Raw genomic sequence first — 25,079 nt, 5'->3', positions numbered from 1 at the left:
ATTAATTATATGGCAATTTTAATTTAAAATTTAAAAAAATTTTTAAATAGCATAGTATAATTGTTTGAAAAATTAGTTAGGCTAAGCTATGTTTTTTTTAATGCTTTGTCAAAATTTACAGTATTATTTTTCTATAACAATTTATTCTACAGATACTTCAAACCATTGCTATGGTGAACATAAAAAATTTTTAAATATTTTTTAATATCAGAAAAATGGTTTGGTTTGATGGAACACAGCAATGCAACATATGGGCTATCTGGGATGATTGTCCTTGGATGCCAAGGACAATCATTCCTAAGGGAAGATGCCTCTTGGGAGGACTTTCAATGGAAAACTGGACCCTTTTAGGTGTTAAGCATGTAAAGAATACCAGGAAAATCCATGTTGCCAGCCTATTGGTCAGGTGCAAACCCACAACCAACTACTAGTGTTCAGTGATTTCATCCACCCAGCCACTATCAGAAAATAAATGATAATAAAAACTTTTAGGATATCAAATGAAATTAGTGTAATTTCCAAAACAGAATTTTGATAACATGTACTCTAATTTGAAAATTGCCTAGTTATGTAAAATAAGAAACAAAAGAATGAAAAAATAATTTTAAAAATTTGCCAATTTTAATTCAATAATAAAAATAAAAATAATTTATAAATATTGATTTTTAAGATAAATCCATTCTTCAGAAAATCAGAATTTTCCTTTATATGATAATGTTTTTGGCCATCCTTAGCTTGAATACATATATATATACTAGCAGGTAGGCCCGGCGTTGCTCGGGCAAAAGTAACGATAGCGAAGATTAAGATTATTATGTTACAGTCAACCTTACCCGTTTTCACAGAATGCAAGAATTGGGTCCTTCTGTTTCCGGACTAATTAGAGAATTTTTAGATGGGTCTAAAAATATGTTCGATTTCCCGCAAAACGAAAAAACTGCATCTGTCTTGCACGTCGTTTTCTCTTAACACTTCCATTGTTACGTAACACTTCCATTGTTACGTAACACTTCCATTGTTACTTAATACTTCCACTGTTACTTAATACTTCCGTTGTTACTTAACACTTCCATTGTTACTTAACACTTCCATTGTTGATGGAAGTGTTAAGTTTTAATCCTGTCCCTCTCCCCTGTGGGGTGGAATTTCGAAAAATCCCTTCTTAGTGTGTGTTCTCCTAACGTACCCTAACTGTGTACCAAATTTCAACTTACAACTCCTAACCGTTTGGGCTTTGCGATTATTATTATTATTATTATTATCAACCCGTCTCTATTATACATATAGATAAGTAAGAGGAAACAATTATGTCTTATTTTTGCGAATTTTAAAACTAAAAATGTTTAAAAAGTACGTTTAATATGTTTAAAAAATTATAAAATTTTTCTCATATTCACGAAGAGTTAGCGAATTTTTATTTTATTTTAAATTGTTTTAATAATTTATAATCTTAAAACAATTCAATGATGCAGATTATTATATACAGTAAATTCTTAAAAGAATGGTATTCGAAAGAATGGTATATTCGAAATAATGGCATTTTCTATAACTCACCAATGCTGCCAGATTAAAATAGAAAAATTTTATTGAGAATTTTTCACAATTCTTCGCATATTTTCAGTTAAATTCATTGCATTCATTTTTAAATTAACAATTATATAAAAACTACAAATCTTAAAAACAAAATTTCTAGTCAAATGTTTTGTTTTATATCAAAATAGGGCAAAAAAAGCATTATTACTCTGAAAAAAGTAATAAAAATTAATAATAAAATATGAAACGAATAACAATTTTTAAAAATGTAATAACAAAATCAACCATTTGCTTTCAACTGGAAAATTAAGTAAAGAAAGAAAATATCGAATAACTAATTAATCTTTATGTGTTTGGGTTGGTTGATTTGTTTACAGCAAAATGATACGTGGGCGATCTGCCGCGGGAAGAATGCCTCCCGAGAGGACTTTCTATGGAAAATTGGACCTATTTAGGTGTTATTGACGTAGAGAAAACCCGGAATACTTTATGTAGCCAGTCACATTTTTAATTTATTCAATTTAAAATATATGTTCTCGATTTAAACAGCGCCTTGCCCCTGTACATCATACTTTACCTGATAACAACAGAGTCATACCGGTCATCTATCGATTTGGGAGAAAATTTTTGAATTTAAATCACATGACTTCCGGTCTAGACTAGAAGTTTGTATGCAGTTAATCGGAGCTTCCAGTTCTTAACCTTTCTATATTTAGTCTCGACTTTCATCTATCTGACTTTGTTCTCGAGATTAAGGAAGAACAGACAGTCGAACGATAACGAGAATTTATAGGTCTGCAACTTGAAAATTGCAACCTAATAAAGTATTTATCTTCGTTGCTTTACTTAATAATCTAGAATTATTTATGGAAATATATTATACATATTTTTCTAATTCAAAAGAGGAACGAAAGCTTCTTTTGTTGTAGAGACCACCTAGTTGCTGAGTGGGAAAAAATCTCTGAACACTGGTAGTTGTCGCGAGTTTGCACCGACCAAAAGGCTGGTTACTTTTCCAGTTTTCCAGGTTTTCTTCGCACGTTTAAAGCCGGGTACAGAAGTGCCGATATACCTGAACAGATGTGCCAGTCTGGTACAACTATACGCATGGATAAAAAAACAAAAAGCCCTGACATCAACACGTTTAGGTATTCTGGTACTTGTGCACCCAGATTAACACCTAAATAAGCTTTCCCATTGAAAGTCCTCCCTTGGCAGATCGCTCTTGTGTTGTATTGCCTAATTTCATCAATCCTATCCACCTTTGGAACGTGCAGAAAATAACCTCCTTAACATTGTTTCAAGACATTAATAAATCCGAAATTCCTAGAACTATGTAAATCAAGTTTCACAATCAAGAAAACCTTNTATATCTCGGAATATAATTCAGAAAAACAAAAAATGATATTTGTTATTTTAATTACATATGTTTCAATGTATGTTCAAAATCTTCCAGGAACGGATCAATATATTCTAATACGTTTCGATGTTAACACATTTGAATATAACTCTTGAGCTACATATTTTTCTAATTCAAAAGAGGAACGAAAGCTTCTTTTGTTGTAGAGACCACCTAGTTGATGAGTGGGAAAAACCTCTGAACCACTGGTAGTTGTAGCGAGTTTGCACCGACCAAAAGGCTGGTTACTTAGAGTTTTCCAGGTTTTCTTCGCACGTTTAAAGCCGGGTACAGACGTGCCGGTATACCTGAACAGATGTGCCAGTCTGGTACACCTATACGCGTGGATGAAAAAAAAAAACAAAAAGCCCTGACATCAACACGTTTAGGTATTCTGGTACTTGTGCACCCAGTTTAACACATAAATAAGCTATCCCATTGAAAATCCTCCCTTGGCAGATCGCCCTTGTGTTGCATTGCCTAATTTCATCAATCCTATCCACCTTTGGAACTTGCAGAAAATAACCTCCTTAACATTGTTTCAAGACATTAATAAATCCGAAATTCCTAGAACTATGTAAATCAAGTTTCACAATCAAGAAAACCTTGCCTTAATTTTCAAATATAATCAAATATAATGTCTTCTATACAAATATTTTCTCATTTCTAATAATGGAACAGCAATAACTAATATCTGTAAAAATTTCTGTTAGATAATGTTATTTGCAGTCAAACAACACGATCGGCAAATATTGTAAAAGAGAACGAAAGAAAATTCATCATCTGTATAAACTAAGAAATAATAATGTTATATTTCTCAATTCATTACATTTAACGTTTTCACTAAAACAGATTTTATTTTACGATTTAAATCCGAATAAAATACAAAAATATTTTAATATATTTCTTTTACTTTTTACACGTTTAAATTTTATTGTTTTTCTACTTTTAAATATATAATAAATACGTAAAATTAAACCAAAATTAATGATTAAAATACTATATTATTATTATTTTTTAATTGTTAAATATATAAATGTTTAGCGAAGAGTTAATTATTATCATTATTTGGCTGCAATTTTTATATTGTAGACTTGTACATTCCCACTTTCAACCGTTTGTCTGTCTGTCGCCCTATCTGTCTTCGTTGGTTTTTTCCATAAAAAAACTGTATACTTACTTTTGCACCCCTCGTATTATTTACGTTAAATAATAAATTTATGTATATAGTAGTTTATAAAGAATTAAATGAACGTGGTATTTAAAAAAATATAAAATATATTTTGGAAAATGTAAGAAATTAGATACTTTTAAAGTCTGGAATACAATAATTTCAAAGAAAGTTATTTATAAATATGTAGGGTTTTTTTTGGATATTTTGAAATCTATTTGCCTTTAAAATTTAAAAATTCTATTTCTTTTTTTTGTATTGTAGAATAGAGCTAAAGGGAAATATTTGAAAACATTTTTGTAAGGATTCGTATTTACACATTTTATAACAAAAAAACGACTATACGTGTTTGTGATCGAAAAGCATGAATTTTCTAGATATTTACTGGAATAATTTTGAAAACTAACAATAAAATTTATTAATGTAATTAAGTAAGAAAATAAATTATTTTTTGAAAAATTAAATAAGAAAAATCTTTTTATTATTATTTTTTTAATAATGCAAATAAGTAAATTTTCAATAATTTAATGAAGGATTAATGCAACGAAACAAAGTCATTAGAAAGAAATTTTAAAATATCATTAGCGACAAATTAATCGTCTTTGTACTTTTTTAAAATACTTAATTCGTTTCAATACTTTATTGGGCTGCAATTTGAAAAAATTGTAGACCTATACTGTCGACCGTCTGTTTGTCTATTCTTCCTTCCTTAATCTCGAAAACGATGTTACGTAGATGAAAGTCAAGATCGGATATGGAAAGCTTAAGGGCAAGAGTCCCCGATTAACTATATACGAACTTCCGATATAAACCGGAAGTCACGTGATTTTAATTCAAAAATTTTTCAACGACGAATCTACATAGATGACTGGCATGACTCTGTTGTTATCGGGAAAAGTATGATGTACAGGGGCAAGACACTACTGATTTGAGATCGAGAGCATATATTTTAAATCAAATAGATTAAAAATATGATTAAAAGTTGTAGCCCGGCATTGTAACGATGTCACAATAATTTTTGATCGTTATATTATATATTTTTTACGAGAAAATACTATAAAATAACTTAGAAAATTATAATTAATTATAAAAATAAAATTTTAGTAGGGTAAAGTTTATGTAAACAAAATTTTTCGGTGTTTTTCGAATGTTACTTTAGACTGGCTCCATTTATTCTTATACTTTATTTATTACTTTTTAAACAAAGAATTTATAAGTAAACGAGCAATTGTTTATTGTTACATCGTCACAATACCGAGATGCAATTTTTAATCATAATTTTTAAATTTAGTTAATTAAAAATATACGCTCTCCACCTCAAATTAGTAGTGTCTTGCCCCTGTACATCATACTTTTCCTTTAGCAATAGAGTCGTACCGGTCATCTACTAATTGCTTTTAAGAGAAAAGTTTTGAATTGAAATAACGTAACTTCTGATTAGCATCTCACGTTCTTATATAGTTTATCGGGACCCCAAAAAGTTTCCATATGTGGTCTTGAATTTCATCTATCTAACTCCATTCTCTAGATTACGGAAAGACAGACGGATAGACAAACAGATGACTGTAAGGTTTACAATTTTTTTTTCAAATTGAAGCCAAATAAATTAGAAAATCGAAATTATGGAAGAAAATCTTTTATAAATTACTTAGCAATTTCATTTTATTTTTTATTTAAATATTTAAATAAATAAATAAATAAAAATAATAGAATTTTTAAATTCGTGTTTAAATCTTATCAATTTTATTTGAAATTTTTTACCGTTATTGTGGAACGTGGGTTCGTGTGACAATACAGTAACCAGCGTTTTTTCGTGGGCACCCGATAACGTTAGAGATATCTAGGTCAGGTGTATAGTACATTACAGTTGGCATCATGTAGTTTCAAGCAAAAACAAACATGACATCTTTAAAATTTTAATTTATATAGATAAATAAGTAAACAATTAGTCACATTCTTTGGTGGACTGATAAGCACAAAAATATTTGAAGGGCAAGGCCACGAAATGCTTCCCATAACTACAGACCTGTCGTGTAGTACGTAAGAGAAAGTTTTTCTCATTATATTGCTGATTTTAGTGGAAAATCAAAGGTGAACCTTTTTCTGTACTACTCGAATACTTTAAAAGTTTAGTGTTTCAAACTAAATTAAATTTGAGCTTGGGAAATGCAGAGATTTTTAAAGCCGTTGTTAAAATTGCTGACATTTCCTTAGTCAATATTCTTACCGATTTTTGCTTTGAAATGATGAGTTTTTATGACCATAATTCTTCAAGTAATTTTCATTTTAATGTAGATTATGAATAGTTTGTTATAGATCTTTTATGTTTATGTTATATCACCACGTTATCTAAACAATTTCTTGTGATATATTAGCATATATAAATATAAACGTGTCAGACAATGAGTAGCCAAATGTACAAATAGCACGTAAATATAAGTGTTTTTGTAGAAAAGTAATGAGTTGTTTTACCAGTTAAGACCAATGTCTATCACCACATTATCAAACCTTACCCTATAGTACCAGGTAGTAGCGTAAAAACCTTACCCTATAGTACCAGGTAGTAGCGTAAAAACCTTACCCTATAGTACCAGGTAGTAGCGTAAAAACGCTATTGTTCATACATTAGTACAATTAACATTCTCTTATTAATTGTCTCTCAGTTTTTCCGTGTTTAGCAAAGGAAATATCCACGAACTTTAACCTTGCACTAGACAAAATTTTATATTTTCTATATAATAAATTGTGCTATTTTTTTAGGTTGAAAACAATAGTTTCTTACTCAGTAACACTTGATACAGCTACATAAACAAGTTAAAAAGTAATAAAATATACTTTAAATATGAACATAAAATCGATTTTAATTATGTTCGTTGAACAACGAGCAAAAATTGTCGTGGCATAGTCACAATGCCGGGCTGCGAGCTAAAATATATGCTCTCGATTTTACTAGAGTCTTGCCCCTGTAAATCATACTTTTCCCGATAACGACAATAATACTGGTAATCTATTCTTGAGATTAAGAAGGTGGATAGACAGATAGCCAGTGAGAATTTATAAGTTTGAAATTTGAAAATTGCAGCCCAATAATTTATGTGAAACGTAATTTATTGTTTTAATCTATAACATATTTGAACGGTTTTAAATAAACATAAAAGTATCTTTTTAAATTTTTCAAATGGAACAATTCGAATAGCAAATTTCTCATGGAAGCTTATTAATAATTTGCGTAATAGTTTGAATAATTTACGTATTATTCAAACCAGCGTAAAAAATTTAAAGAAAATGTACAGTACAATAAATTAATTTGAAGATTCAAAATAATCTATATAACATACAGATAAACATCTTATCTTCTACCAGAAGAGGATCCAGGATCAGATCTCAAGAAACAATTTTTAATTTGCATAGTAAAATAAATAATACGAGTAATTATTTATTGTGACATCGTCACAATGCCAGGTTGCAATTTTTAATCATATTTTTAATTTATTTCATTTAAAATATATGCTCTCCACCTCAAATTAGTAGTGGTTTGCGCCTGTATATCATTTTTCCTTTAGCAATAGAGTCGTGCCGGTCACCTATTAACTTCTTTCAAGGGAAATAACGTGACTTCTTGTTTGTATCAGACGTTCATAAAAAGTTATCCTCATACCCCTAAGCTTTCACATCTAATCTCATCTTTCATCTATCTAACTCCGTTCTCGAGATTAAAGAAAGACAGACAGACGGACTGACGACAGTGGGAATTTATAGGTTTACAAGTTTTTCAAATTGCAACCCAATAAATTATATTTTTTCATCGTCGTAATGCTTCATTTCTTTAAGCCATTAGAAAAACTTGGATTATTATTGTATTTATTTTTAAAGTCATGCTCATTTTATAAAGGAAATGAATCCAAAGTGAATATAAGAAAAGTTCGTGTTATCAATAGAAAACTCTCAGAGGAGCGATCTCCTCCATTGCACCTCCTAAATCGCACCTGTCCTTTGCATAATATCTTCTATTAAGAATACTCGAACTATGACATAGACTATGTTTCCTTAGTAAATATACATAATCAAATATTTATATTTCGATTTTGTATACTTAATAAGAAAAACGTACTTCAAAATAATTAACAAAAACTTTTTAGTTTCAGACAATTTTACTCACTTTCTCCTTTCTATTTAATTCCACTTGAATTATAAAAAAAAAGTTAATTTATTTAACCTGATACATTAGGGAATATAAAGAACTCGTCTGACTTTTATATAAAACTAATAGACGTTCATTCCTATAATTATTTTCTAGAATTTTTAAAGAATTACATAGGATTCTGAGTATTAAAAGTATTAAGAAAATCGAAATATTTTAATTATAATAATACACGCTGCGACGTTCTATAGACGTTCAAGAATTCTAGAGAAATGAACTTCTTGGTTGTGAAATTTATAGTAGAGTTAACTTCTCCTTAGAGCTAGAGTTATTTTTATTTCATGTTGTTGTTTCAATTATTTTCTGCTTCTAGTTGTATACCGAAAATAAATTCGACTGGTATAAACTCGCTTGGCTTGCTGAACACAAATCGAAACTTATGAAATATATGTATTCGTTATCTTAAATATTACCGCCTTTATAATTATATAATAATATAATATATACGTACATTTAATAATCAATATTCTCGTTAATTTATCTAAATTATTATTAACTTTAAAGTTAATAAATTAAATAATTTAAATTTAAAAAATTCGAATATCGAAACAACGTATTTCTTTTATAGTTATATTTCTCTTCAATATTTACATTCGTAAAATAATTTATAAGTAGAATGACAAAACAAAAAACACTATTATGTTCATGCAATTTTTATAACTCAAACAGTAAGACCGTATCGGGTTTCGTTAATTTTATAAAATATAATTGTCTTAGAGGAACTTGTAACGTGATACAGCTCCTTTGTTTTCTTTTCTTCTTTCATAAATAAACAATGCTAACTTATAAGAGTTCTGTGACACTTATTACGTAAGTTAGAAATTCACAAAAATTACTTAAAATTTTAATGATATTTGAAATATTGCTTTAATATTACTAATAGTTTCATCTATAAGTCGATTTAAATAATTGATTATTGGAATAGAAATGTGTTAAATAAAACTACGAGTAATTATTTATCGTGACATCGTCACAATACGTTGCTGCAATTTTTAACATCTCAATGCACAATGCCCCTGTACATCATACTTTTCCTGCTAACAAGAGAGTCATGCAGGTCATTTAAATAACTGTTCTAGAGAAAATTTTTGAATTGAAATAATGTGATTTCGTATATATTTGCCTAAGCTTTCCGTTTCCGGTCTCGACTTACATCCATCTAATCCCATTCTCGAGATTAAGGGAGGATAGACAGACAGCCCGACGCCAGTGGGACTTTATAAATTGAGCTGCAATTAAAAGTAATATGAGATAATTGTTAAAATATAGGAAGAAGAGCTTTATTTAGTGCCTCATTCTATAAGATTATAACTCACTTCACGTACTGTACTTAAAATACAATTTAGCATAAGATAATGTATAAAAATTAAAATTGGATTAAAATATGGGAACATTGTATGCACCGAATTATGTATGACATATTTACATGCCATTTGATTAAGTGAATATTTTTACATTTAAAATACATAGGATTTGCTTGTAATAAGATAGAAATAAAGTATATGTAACGTTGCTTAACCTACCCCTCAAACGTACTGTATAATTTAGGATTTAAAATAAAAATATAGAAAAAATAGAGGCAGAAAAGCCACGAAATTTTCCACTCGTTGCCATTTAATTTTCATAAAAATGTAAAATACTATACGCACGAAAGTATCTAAACGTAGTATTGAGTTGATGTTAGTGGAGTGCTTTATCAAATAATGTCTGTTTCTCTCTTCACTAAGCTATGATTGTGATCTTTTCGTGAATTTCGATTATAAGATTGCAATCGATATACTTTAAGCAAAACATTGCTATTGTCAAAAGAGACGTATATTGAAGATTAATGATGCTCTGTGGTAATGCTTGCGATCTTACTTCCGTGACATAAAAATGAATGATCACAGGTAAGATCAGATTTTACCAGTGCAAACTATATTTACGTATTGAGTTGCAATTATCTGAAAAAAAGAACATACTATCTTCGATCATCATCCATTTCCATAGAGGCTTCGATATGACGGAATGCGAAGAAATTTCGTCGTGTGACGCATTCGTGTCGTTATATTTTTCTATTGTTACAAAGATAATTCAAGATTGATTGATAATATAGCGGAACATTTCATTAATTTCATTATAGTAAACGATAATACTTTTTTATAGAATTTGTTTGCGTGATAGATAATTCTTGAATTTTTTGCGTTATGTTCAATACGAGTGATTGAAAAAGGAGAAATCAAATATATAAATCTCTTTATTTCATCATTAACAAAAAGATACAAATTTATTTACTATTATCCATATTAAAAATGCACACGAGACAATACATTTTTTTTTACTTTATAATTTAAAGCAAATAAAGGCAATTATAAGCCTTAAATTTTATATAAAATTTTTAATATTTTAAATCCTACTCTTCCAATTTTATTCGAGATAAATTTAAAGATAATTTATTTGTTAGTATACCAAATAACATGTCTCATGTGCAGTCCGATTTCGTTACAAGATAGTATTTCTGAGGTAAGATTATTGTTTGATCCCCATTCAATCAAAACAATACCCAAGAAACTTAAAAATAAAGGATAAACATCATTATCCTTCCAGTTATTACCTATTGAAATTCGGCCAATTTCAAAATAATTAGTAAAAATTTAAAAATAGAATTATGAAAGTATTCGTTCGAATCTAATGAAACAAAGAAATAGAAGAAAATTATTAAAATAAAATTAAAGAAAAATATAATAACGATTAAATAAATCATTAGAAGAAATTGAAACGGAAATTGCATGAGCAGATATATATATATATATATCAAGTAAATTCTTATGGAAACTCCAAGAGGCAGAAGACATGTTTAGACAACCCTTACTTAGATGGAGAGATTGGATTAAGGAAGAAATAAAACAATTAACGGAAAACTATTGGATGGAATTAGTACAGAATAGAAGAGCAAAGAAAGAGGTTATCAAGAAGGCCAAAGACCCACAGAGATCTCAGCACATAGCGTAATTCAATACGACTTATTAAATGTCACGAAATAGCGACAGAAATTTGTTATTCAATGCAAATCAAATTTAAAATATTTAGTATCAATGAAATATTTCGAAATTACACGAAAACTTTCCTGATAATGCTATGTTTTTGAAGGAATTAAGAAGGATTTATAGTTTTAACGACGCCAATCCACCATTCTCTTGTTAGTCGTTCCGCTCGATTAAACATAGGAAGAAAAAACAACTTTGTTTAGCGAATAAAACAGTTAATGAACCTACCGAACTAGCAAAAGATTTACAAAAATAATTTTTGAAAGTTTATAAATTTAAAACATGATTTTAAACAAAAATAAACTGGAAGTTTTTCTTTTGTATCGTAAAGGTTATGGTATATTTATAAGAATATACTTTAATATTCTCTTTTAGACACATTTAATTTCACTGAGAAGTCCCAATATAATTATTTTCAGAAATAGAAACGACTAACCTTTATAAGTTTCAAGAATAAAAAGAAAAAAGGAAAAAAAAAACACTCGATGAATGATGAGGAAATTTTTAAAAAGTTGGGAAATTTTTATTCATACCGAGTTTCTTTTGTTAGAAATATATATAATACAATATTTATTTAATGTTTTAAGCATTATATTGCATCCAGTTCAAGTTTCTGAGTGATCTTGCGTGATATTGCAACCTTACAATAGTGAAACACAATATGTGATAGAGGTTATTCAAGTTTATGCTTTATACTTTTATTTGACTTTCTTGAAAATCAAAGATGACTACTTTTTTTTATATATTTTTTATCTATTATTACTGTATATAGTTTTTTATAGGTGAGTACTTTATTATATAACCCCATTGTATACAGTTCTTTTTATTACACAAGTAAACAATCAATTAAAGTACCTGCCAAAGCGCAAAGTTTCTCTTTAAAGCACTTATTATCACTTTTACTTTAATTTTAATTGTATTAAAGATTCGTTAATTGGTTAAAATGTAAGAGTAAAAAGTATACAAGAAAAAAATATATTCTTAAATGAAACTTTTAAATTCTGTCCAATTTAATTAGCTTCTGTTCAATTTATAAAATTGTATTCAGTAACAATATATGATAGTTATTAATTTACGGTAGAAGAATTTTTTTTAAATTACAATATTCTTCAAATATTTTCTTTCGATTGAGAGAAACAAGATAAAAATGAAGATGAAAGTAATAAAGATATGATGGATAAATATAGTAAAGCTTCAGGTTGAAGAGCGAGATTTGACCATATTGAACAATAATACCAAATGCTTGATATGACACGGAACATTGTCAAATAAAAATCAAAATACAGAAGATGACATTTATTTGAATGTAAATCAATAAACAGAAGGAAGAACGATAAGAGAAACAGGTTATAAAAAAATGACTTAATTTATTCTTATTTAATTTTTTTAAACCATCTAAAACAAAAAAAAATAATGTTTAAATAAGTAGTTAATAAGAGCTTTAATAGTTATATATATTAAGTATACAAGAGAATTGAAAACTTAATATATTTAATGTAAGAAACTGAAAAATTCATAGGCATGTCTCTGGTTTTCAAAATTGATTAAACTGAGTGAATTACCTGCAGAAGGTGATTAAATATTATGTCTTTATCTCGGTCGACTTTACTGAAAATATTATTAAATTTAATTACATATAATTTAAATATATTAAGATAGGATCTTTAAGGTTCCTGAATGGGGTTAATTTATTTAATTTGAAAACAAACGAAAATTTCTACTCGAGGAAATTCATTTCCGAAAAGCAAACTTTAATTATCTAAATAAATAACAAAAATTAAGTATAAATCACATTTTATTCCCCTCCCCCTCTTAATGAATTTAATATTAAAAAATCTCTAGAATTTATGATTATTCAAAGTGTTGTTGTCTTTAATGTGTTTATAATCAGCCTGTTAATGCTATTAAATAATATTAAAAGGTAACAAAACAAATTGTAGATTTTTCAAGTATTTTTTTACGTTTTTTTTTCTGTAACTCTAATGCAATACGTTACGCACTTTAATATATTATCTCGTAGCGTAACAAACATCTTAAATTAATAGCAGTTTTTGTAGCTATTACTTGGAAATTTTCGATAAATTAAGCTTTTAAAAGTCATTATTGTAATTATAATGACTTTTTAGAGTTGAAAGTAATTAAAAGTCTTTTTTATTTGTTTAAATATTTTGAATCTGTTTTACCGAACAAAGCTATTCTTTGATATTTTTACGGTTAATGTTACGTACAACGTAATCATTTATTAAGTACATATAACAGCAGTGATCTAGGACAAAATAAATATGGGTAGTTTGGATTCATTCATTTACTGAATACACAATAGTATTTACCTGAACAATGCAAAGGTTTCTCCTATGCCTTTCTATTGTATATTATTATATATTTAAAAAAAATTACGTGCAAAAATAATTTCTATATATTTTAATATAAAAATTAACAAGTGTGCACGAGTGATTTTTGCACGGTTAAAGAATTTTGTAGTAATGTAATATAAAGTCTTTTTTCGGGTATTTATATTCTTAATAAGACTTAGATGCTTATTATTAAATTATATGCATTTAAAATCAATTTCCTAGTTTACAAAATTATAATAATTTTCACTTGTTTCTCCTAGTAACATAACATATTCATACTTGGCCGATAATAATTCGTTTTAATTTTCAAGAATTTAGTATAATTAATGATGAAATATCCAAATTTCATTATTGATAATTATCGTTTATCATTTAAATAATTTAAAATGTAATTTTACACTGTTTACTTTCTATTAAAACATATTTAAAAGAAACGGCATTATCAAGATAACGGTAAGATTATGTTAATGATATCGAATTATTATTATTATTATTATTATTATTATTATTTAGATTTAAAAAGAAAAATTTAATTGATCTGTAATAAATTTCCTCCAGTTTAATTTGAATAAACAGCGTGCGTACTACTTTCGAAACATTGTTACCCCAAGCTGTTAAAGCTTCGAGTTTAATAATTCAAAGATTAATTTATTTTAGCCATTACCACGAACAATATAAAATAAACAAGTAAATGAATTTGTGAATAGCAGCCTTTTCTGATTGAACTGTAGAACTCAATACTTTTACCAATTTGTCTGTTTCCTTTATGAATTATATAAACAATGAAATCAATTGTTTGCAAATTTCATAGGATAAATTCGTATATTTGACCAGAAACCTTACATTTTTAAAACGTAATTTTCTTATATATTCTTTAGGATAATGATATATAAGAATAGCTAAAGTCAAAGGGACCAAGTCTAAAGGGGATATATATATACTAATTAGATGGAGATTAAAAGGGTCTACAGAGATACGAGATTTAATAATTTATCTTACCTCTTAACCGAAGGATCGAAGGATACAATAGTATCTTTATTATTTTGTTCCTGTATGGAAACTTCAGTTTTATCATCACTTTTTTCTCTCTTTTCACTATTGGAAATTTTTGCATCATTCTCACACTCCTCATCTTTACTTTCCGTAATGATGTTTTCGCTCTTGGTGACAGGAGTTGGAGCTGATGAAGAACTGACAGTTCTCTTAGCTGGCGAATGAAGAGGTGTGCCTGTATGCACCTTTCTTCTATATTGACTTCTTCTAAAAGAAGCTTCCGCTTCACGATTTCTCTTTTTCATACGTACGCTGTAAGACCGAACGGCCAGCATGGTGGAAAGATGCAAGTCACTTCCCTAATGTAATGTAACTGGGAGAAAAATATAGATAAAAAGCAATGTGGTCCACTCACTGATATCCCTTATCTGTTTTAATGCAACTGCAAAGACATATAAACTACAAGTTTGGTTAGTAGATCAATAGTGTCTAGAATGTGACCAACCTGTTGCTTTTGACTGCTACCTGAAACTCGGATGAGCGCGCACATCAAGGTAACCAATCACAATCTACTACAACTTCCATATGGAAGATTGAAATCTTCCACTTTTTCCATTATATCATTCACTTCCTTATATTTATGCTTAATATTTTTCATTTCTTTATGCAAAAATATCATTTTTTATACTAAGATAAGGAAGAGCTTAGGGAAACAGTTATAAAAATTGGTAAGATATATTGATTTTTTTAAAAAAAAAACTTATTAATTTACTAAATTAATTTCATAATACTCAACAATTTTTTTAAATGAGCGGCGAAATTACAAGTGTTTTTTTACGCGTATCACTCGCAATTTTTTTATTGTTAATCTAGAAAAAAAAATAATGATAATCAATTTTTCATTAATTTCCTTATTATTGTTATTTTTCATTCTGGAAAAAAAACATTGGTAGAATTATCTCTCCGTATTTAATTTAATATTTTTATTGACTAAACGAAAGGATGAATTGTGATTAATTTCATAATTAAAAATTTATGGAGATTGATAGCATCTACGACAACAATGAGAAGAGAGACAAGAGTAATTACGTCTTAATTTCCATTATAAATTTATCACATCGCACCAAACAATAAATATTTCTCTAAAACACTTAAATAAATATATAAAAACGAAATGAAAAAAGTTGTTCTTATTGATCTTTAGAAATTTCTGTTTTTGCGTTTTATTAATCGCTAGAAATTCCGATTATTTTAATTTATTAATAAAAATTTGAAAGGGGGAAACAAAAAGAGTCTTTGCCACGCTTAAATAAAATTTAAACGCTTGTGACGTCATTAATGTCAAAAGTAAGACCACCCGAAAAAAAAATCTATCGTCACCTTATCATATCGATTTATTCAACAATTGAATATAGAACTGAAAAAACTTAAGTTGAGTAAACACAACCAAGATGCTTTATTCTCTCTCTCTCTCTCTCTCTCTCTTCTTTTTTTTTCCTGTCAGGATACACGACAATCGTCTGTTGCTATGGTAACGTTAAAACTAGGGATGGTGAGGCATCAGAAAATTCAAGAAAAATCTTCGTACCTTTTCTTACGACTGACGTTCAATTTTAAAACAATCAAGGTTAGTCAAAAGAATGATTCGTTTACCCGCTTCACGACGACCAGATTGAAATTTTGATTGCGTTATTCTATGATGATAAGAGGAGGTATTTTATGGAAACTTATCGTATTAAAAAATAAACATATTATAAATTATTTCTAATTATTTTCAATGGTATAGATTTAATGAATAANAGTATTGAATTGAAAAATATATCTTTTAAAATGTCGTTTCTGCTTAAATTTCTTCCTTATACTTTCTTTTTTTTATATATATATAGGCCTATATATTTATTTATAACATCTGAATATATTTTTATTCAGTTTATGAATATATATATAACATTTAAATTGCTATATACTTATACATTAATTTTGAATAATAATAATAATAAAAAATATTTAACGATTGTAAGTACTGTACTTTCGCTTCGGGAATATTCATGAGTGTATTTTTTTTCTATATTCATTTTTTTATTCCGCTTAATCACCTCTCAGGAAATGGGTTAAAATGATACGTCGAAAACTCTCATTCATTAACTTGATGAAGGGAAACATTATAAAATTAAGAATATAAATTCAGTTTTTTTTATCGATATTTATTCATAATATGTTGAATTTTTATGTACTTTTTTCAACACATTCACTCGAAATTGATACGTGTTAATTCACCACCAAAAAAAATTCTATCATTCCGAAAATTTCATTATTGAAATTTAACATCTTTATTATTGATCGCTACTAACTCATCAGAAAAGTATTATTATTATTATTATTATTAATTTTTTATATAAAAAATTTAAATAAATTCATTTACTGAATTAGATTCCTGTAACATTTGTTGAAGAAACTAAGCAAACAAATACAATATCCAAGAGCTGCAGGAAAGCTATTTAATAGGTGAATCGTATGTTCCGGTCACTGGATATTGACGAGAGACACCAAACGAAAGGAAGACCAGTTAGGATTACATCTTGTGTGCAAACAAGCGTAAACAACTGTGGCAGGACCTCGTCACCTTTATCCTATTCTATTGGATATATATATATATTTTTTTTTATGAGAAATAAATTACCTAAAATTTTTTAAAATTTATTTTAATAACAACGAGCAAAATTTTTAATCATATTCTTAATTTATGATTTTATTTAAAATATATGCTCTCGATCTCAAATTAGTAATGTCTTGCGCCTGTACATCATACTTTTCCTAATAACAACAGAGTCGTGCCAAAAAGATTTTGAATTGAAATCAAATGACTTTCGGTCTAGATCGAAAGTTTCTTTACAGTTAATCGGGGCCTCCTATTCCTAGTCTTTTCATATTTTTCTCAACTTTTATCCATATAATTCTGTTTTCATGATTAAGGATGGACAGACAACACTAGGAATTTATAGGTCTACAATGTTTTAAATATGCGTAAACTTTTTAAAAACTTACTAATCAAAGTAAACTTAATGCTGTTCAATGATAATTCTAATTAAATAATTCCTCGTATTTAAAAATTTATATAATAAACTAATTAACAAAAAGTTACACACCAAGAAATTGAATGACACTTTATTAGTGCGAACGTAATGACGATGGTGATGAGTTATTACAATATCAAAGCAAAGAGACAATTTTATGTGTAACAAGTATATAATTTAAAGCAACTTTTAGAACCTTGTAGGGTCTACTCTTGCCTCGATACATGCAACTATACGGTCGATCATGTAGCCATACAGGCAGCGTACGATAGCCTGCGACAGATTTGCCCACGAATGTTGCCATTCCAGATTCCTCACACTCGAAGATAGCCGAATTTCGTATGAAGGGTACACACTATGATATGAGATTGCTCCTCAGACAAACACCGAGGACTGTATGCCGCACAACAGTAAATTGAAGCGTTCACAAATGGTCCTTTCCACTCTAACACACCAGGAAAGATGATCGTCTGATCGTGCACGATCATATAATCATTTTTCCTAGTTCTCCTGTTTGAAACATTCAGAGCCTACCCACTATGTATTCTCACTCATCCACTGCTCCAACATCTCACAGTTAAATCAGAACAGTCCACATGGAGCGCAATTCGTCAAAGAGTGGTCCTCCTGCTTCCCTCAACCCTAAGATGTAGTGTGGCCTACCCTCCAAAGATGTAGGTGTGCAAACTGAGCTAGTGTCTTACATGTCTGACGTTCGAAAACCTTCAAACAACAGGTGCAATACACCAAAAATGCTGAACACAATGAACTTCTGGGGGCATTTTTTATATCTGACGCTCTTAGACGAAAAAAATTTAGGCGCTCATATATATATATATATGAGCGCCTAAATTTTTTTCGAATATGGATATATATTTTTTTTCGAATATGGATATATATTTTTTTTCGAATATGGATATATATATATATATATATATCCATATTCACACATACATACACACACATACGTGGATATTTATAAAAACAATATTGTATTAATTATATTAATTAACATTAATTAAAGATATATCTTTTCTTCGTTTAACGGTAAGGTTGGGCCCTCATATCTTGGCAATCGCCTAAGTTTGCTTAATGGTAAAAAAGGCTCTATTGAGGTAGTGATTTTAAGGCAATCTGAAGGTATTACCTGACGTGTAATTGGATTACAACTATAATCATATAAATACCTGCCTGAGTCATAGTAGAGTGCCGAGTTCTGCAGTAATCAGACAATTCTTAGTGTGTATCATTTTTTGTCAATGAGTATACTTTTGTAATTTTCTTTTCCTTAGATATAAAAAAAGTAATTAACTTCCTGAAAATGTTCTTTTTTTCCCCCTCTTTTAACGTCATTTCAGATAATAAATGTTTTTAAGTGCATTTTCTTGAACGGATTATATCTAAAAGTTAATTTCTATGAGTCTTGCTGATATATTATTATTGAAAACATTTTCATTTTCTTTACAGACAATATATTTATTTAAAAAATTTAAAAATCATTTATTTAATAATTAAAATTATAATATAATTGAATACACACATACACACATAATTTCTGTGCGTGTGTGTACTTATATTATAATTATTAATTGTATAATTACAATTATATTATAATTATACATTACAGTATATATGTTTATAATATAGTATTTAAGTGTAATTTTTCAACAAAAATATTTATTTTAACATAGATATAATGGAAGTATATTAATATTTATTAATAACTCATAAATTAAGACATAAATATTAAGAAAAATGATTTAAAATTGTATAAATTTAATCAGTTTTTTTGCAAATCATTTTTCATGTTTTAAAACCACTCCATTAAATTTTTTTTCTTTTTGTTAAATTTAATTATTAGATTACTTTGTTACGATAATTGGAAATCGTCCAATAACGAAATTTTTAACGAATTATTGATTAAGTCATAAAATAATGTAATTATTAATAGCTACGCATTGTTTATTATTAGATAAAGTAATATTTTAGATGAGAGAGAGTCGAATTCTTTAATGTTATTTTGCACGAAAATGTTTAAAATTTAATGAAGTTACTTAATCTTGAGAGTGTTCATTTCCTTTACACCATGCATTCGATTAGACAATAAACATTCGTTTGAAGATATTTACATTCTCGGATTAATCTCGTTAATTCAATCTTCAAATCTTAAATATAATAAGCTAAATTCCACTTGACCCAGTTTTAATTATGAATATATTTTTTTTTATCTGTTTAATAAAAAAAAACTGAAATTTAAATGGAAGAACATATTAAGTTCTTTGCCCTATATTAAATATAACAAAATAAATATCCTTAATGGAATTTTTAATAAAATATTTTCAATTTTTTTATACTTAAACTTTCAAAATTTCTGTAGAAAATAACAGAAAATATAAAAATTATTTCTATCCCCCTTTTCTTAATTTACAATTTAATTATTATTTTTTTTGATTTAAAATAAATATTACAGTATAAAATTATTTAAAAAATAAAGGTAGAAGTTATTAACAAGTAATGCAATGCTCTTGATTTTAGTAGTGTCTTGCCCCTGTAAATCATACTTTTCCTGATAACAATAGAGTTATGCCGATCATCTTCGTTGTAGAAAAAATGTTTGAATTGAAATCATGTGACTTCCGTTCTATACCGGAAGTTTTTATATAGTTAATTGGGGCCTCCTGCCCCTAAGCTTTCCATATCTGGTCTCAATTTTAATCTATCTAACTCCGTTCTCAAGATTAACGAAGGAAAGATGGACCGACAACAGTGGGAATGTGTAGTTCTGCAATGTGACAATTGCAGCCCAATAAATAATAATTATTACATAAAACTATGTAAAATTTATGACAATTAAGAAAAATGTCGCGTAGTTTAATGGAAAAAAGCGTCGTAAATACATATTTCTTATATATTTATACAGTATAAATTATAGAAAATGCTGACTATCAAGATTGCATAAAGCTTCCCATGACTAGTCTTGACCACGATTAACTTTATATGAACTTCTTGTTTACACCCGAAGTCACGTTATTTCAATTCAAAAATTTTCTTCTGTAAGGAGTTAGATGACCGGCACAACTCTATTGTTAAAGGAAAAGTACGATGTACAGGGGCGAGACACTACTAATTTGAGGTGGAGAGCATATATTTTAAATCAAATAAATGAAAAATATGATTATAAATCGCGGCCCGGCATTGTGACGATGTAACAATTCATAATTGCTCGTATTTATTTGTGATGTATCATTCTTTTACACTATAAATTGCGAGGACCGTCAGAAGTGATGAGGCCCAAGGGTAAAATGGGCCCTTTTGCCTTTTTTGAATAAATGAAATAGGCAGAATGTTTCCTTCTTAGTAAAAAACCAGTCTTAAAGATTTTACTTTTGTTAGTAATAATAAAATTAATTTAAGCGATATGCTCTCGATTCCAAACTGCCCCTGTACATCATACTTTTCCTGACAACAACAGATTCATGCCGGTTATCTATGTAACTTTGTTCCGTGGAATTCGAGGTAACATTATTATATTTAAAAATATACCGCAACCATTCTAAAAAATATACAATTATTTTACTCTGAAATCAACAGGTCAGAGCCGGCTGGAAATATTGCGGGGCCTCAGAAAAAGTTATTAGTGGGGCCCCAAAATATTTACAATGTTGACAATGTAGCCTTTTATCCGCTTAAAAAACAAGGAACCAGATATAAATGAATTAAAATATTTTCCATATCAAAAATTCTATTACCAAACTTTCTTAGAAATTTGAAAGTGCAAGTCCTTCGGAGCGAGGGGCCTGACGAAAAACCGACAACTGAGCCGTCGCTACTACAGATTACGTAAGTTAAATATAGAATATATACACAATTTACAATCGAATACATATTGTTTGGGCTTATATATTATATACTATAATCCTCAATTGTCTTAACTACGTATTATGGAATGTATACATTGTATAATACTAGATTTTGATTAACTACATTATAAACTAAAGGAGATTTTATGAACTAATCCAATGTTTAACACATTATAAAGCGAGGATAACACGCACCTTCATTAAATTCATATTTAAATGTAATTCCATATTCAAATGATTAAAGAACTATAATTTATTAATGTAGTAAAAAATTTGGCTAATTATAATTTAAATAGGAAAATATTCATTATATTTAAGCTTTAATTCATAAAGCTTAAGTATAATAAACATAATTAAATATAGATATTGCATAAGTTAAAATTTACATAACTTAGAAGAAAAGAAATCGATATTCAACATAATTTAGGAATTTTTATTAAAATTCATTTCATATTCTTTTTTTATCGTATTTAATTTTGTCATTTAAAAAGTAATTATTGTTCGTATTATGACGGACATTAGTTTTTATTAAGAGAAAGGGAGGAAATTCAGGAAACCTTTAATTAATCTTAAATGTCAGTTAACAGGAATATGTTATGCTATATTTAAAAATTAACACAGTAAAACATTCTACCATTTAAATAATATATATATATAATTTATATATAAATCATAAACATAACCACGTTTAAATACAGTATATGTACAGTACAGTTATACATATATAATATGTGCTAAATATAATTAATATTTTACAGTATATAAAGGAAGAGGAAACCAGGATGTAGCCTTTGGGCCTGTAAGATTCCCAGGCGGAATCTATATAATAAATATCTAATTATAAATATATTTAAAGTAAACAAGGAGAGAAAAAATATAAAGAAATTTAATAACGTCAGACCAGAAGTAAAAATGGAAGAGTCTCTAGGGCCTCCTTTATCCTTTCTTTTAGCCTAAGGGCCTCATGATGATTCTCCACGGCCCTATCATATTACAATGTAATTTTATATTAATATTAACGTACGCATTTATTTATTTTAAATACAATAAATTTATTTCTATTCCGATTGAATCAATTGAAAATTCGCTTTCCTTCAAAATAAAATTAAAACAATAAAAATGACTATAATGCGTATAAAATGTATAACTCTTTTAAAAAAATAAATATTGACATAAGATAATTTAATATAAGATAAAGAAAACAATATAAAATTTACTAATGGGTATTGACGTTATTGTTAAAATATAAATATTTTCAAAATATGACTGAAACGTTCTTAAATAATTATATTATTCCGTTTGAATAAAAGTAAAATAACGTTTAAAGAGGAATCGAGTCAGTTGAGCAATAAACTATTTAATCTGTAACCATGGCAATGCAAAATGGTTGATGTTATTCCATTCAGAATTCGGACTAAATTAATTATAGATCAGTTGTTACTCGAGGGAACTTAATGTAAATAAATTTTTCTTTCCTCCGAAATAAAAAGGATGAAGGGGGGAAAAAATAAGAAAAGAAAAAAAAAATATATGTGCTACGATTATTTATAGTACGACGGCAATTTTTCCACGAATTTTTATCCACTAAGATCGACATTATAAGATGTTAAATTGGGTCACGTGACCGACGACGAAAGGTAAATGATACCCGCCGTTACCATAGTAACGTCATGAAATTCTAAGAATTTCGTCTGAAAGATATTTAAATTTTTAAATCTATCCGACTGAATTATTAAATGTAAAAGTATACGTTGAATAATTTCCTTAATGACGTATTAAGCCGAAATATTCGTTTGGTAACACGCTTTGTATAATGTATTTAGATTTAGCAAAGAAGAAGAAAGTGACGTCGAAATTCTACGTAAAAGGTGAACCGTACGCTTTATAATGGGAGATAGAAAAATAAATATGAAAATGATCGATGTTGAAAACATTCGTAAGTTAATGACATTCGCGTAAACGATTATGAAAACCTGTAAAGTGCTTGTCAAATATATTTGCTCCTTATCTCAGTTAAGCGTTACGCATACAGAAGAAAAAAAGAAGGAAATTATATTTATTACTTGAAAAATTCTTTTCGAGATGTTAGTTCCTGTCAACAGTATATTGTTTCTCTAAAACAGATTTAAGAATTTATTTATTTATACACATTGGATTTGCGATATTTTTCTATTGACTAAAGTCTTGTTTTACAAATTAGTTTTGTTTTATTACAAAAATTTATTTATAAAAATTCTATCCTGAAAGCTTCTGCGTATTCTAAATAAATAAAATTTAATAAGATTAACGTAATTTATAAGGAAACTTCCAGCTCAAACGGTTCATGTAAATTACTGGAAAAAAAATGTAAAATTCTGTTATATTTTTCATTTTTTATCCTATAATTTTTTAGATAATATCGAAAGGTAAGTGTTTACTAATATTTTTTATAAATGTTTTACCGGTACAGAAGGTTTTTTTCGTTTAATTTACAGTTAACAATAACATAAGTGAAAGGCCAACTTACAACTACAGTTATAAGTTAAACGAAAAAAAAATGCAAATATAACAGCTTGATAATAAAATTTCCGTATTTTATTTACTTCTTTACACTGAAAACTATGAATAGCGTGTATTTAATTTTCACAGAAAGCGCTCCATTGTCACTAAAAGCTGCGCTACTTAAAAGTACTGTACATCACGAATGAATAGAGTGCTTTTTAAAGATCCGTAAAATGTAGATCCGCATTATGAAAGACTTATACTACTAATGTACTTTTAAAACATCAATACAGCTAAAGATTTTCAACTGGGATGAACAATTCTAAATTTTAAATTGATTTTGCGGTAAATCCCGCATCTCATATCATTACAGGAGTGTCAAATTAGTTTGATTGCTTTCAATCGGGACCGGCTCAAACGTCATTTTTCCGGTCCCCTTTTTTTGCAAATATTTTGGGGCCTCGCTAATAAATTTCCCTGCAAAGTCTCCAGTAGGCCTCATTCTTAATGCTTCAGAGAACTATAACTGTTTGAATTTACATTGCGTTGCATTCGCTATATTCAGAAATCTCGATTAAACAGTGAAAATTTAAATCGAAAGTATGATAATCCTTAAATATTAAACACCTCATTAAATCTAATAACAATCGCGACGTTTCTAATGAATTAACCCAAATAATATAGCGTTGGTTCCTAAATAATTTATTGCAAAACTAAATATTTGAGATTTGTAAGTGAAGTGTGTTTAACTAGTTCATGAAAAATAAACAAGTGAATTGAATGAAATTTTAATGAGCGAAAATTTTTAATTATATTTTTAATTTATTTCATTTAAAATATATGCTCTCCATTTTAAATCAATAGGATCTTACCCCTGTACATCATACTTTTCCTGACAACAATAGAGTCGTGCCGGTCATCTGTGTAACTGTATTTTGAGAAAATTTTTAAATTAAAATCACACGACTTCCAGTCTAGACCGGAAAT

At 28.0% G+C, this 25,079-nt stretch overlaps 2 protein-coding genes across 2 annotated transcripts in view; both read right to left on the bottom strand.

Moving 5' to 3' along the window:
* LOC111625855 (voltage-dependent calcium channel type A subunit alpha-1-like) overlaps nucleotides 1-25,079 on the bottom strand; it is an 83,935-nt gene that overhangs the window by 17,248 nt on the left and 41,608 nt on the right. The window lies entirely within an intron of this gene.
* Nucleotides 14,618-15,141, bottom strand: LOC111625856. Its single transcript, XM_023369096.1, has one exon. It carries the CDS (start codon nucleotides 15,010-15,012, stop codon nucleotides 14,680-14,682), a length of 333 nt encoding a protein of 110 aa, XP_023224864.1. The 5' UTR covers nucleotides 15,013-15,141; the 3' UTR covers nucleotides 14,618-14,679.

The sequence above is a fragment of the Centruroides sculpturatus genome, unplaced genomic scaffold, assembly GCF_000671375.1.
Source record: "Centruroides sculpturatus isolate CEXI.00-Female unplaced genomic scaffold, Cexi_2.0 scaffold427, whole genome shotgun sequence".
Lineage (NCBI taxonomy): Eukaryota > Metazoa > Arthropoda > Arachnida > Scorpiones > Buthidae > Centruroides > Centruroides sculpturatus.
The sequence above is the reverse complement of the archived record's forward strand: the minus strand, read 5'-3'. Positions and strand labels throughout refer to the sequence as shown.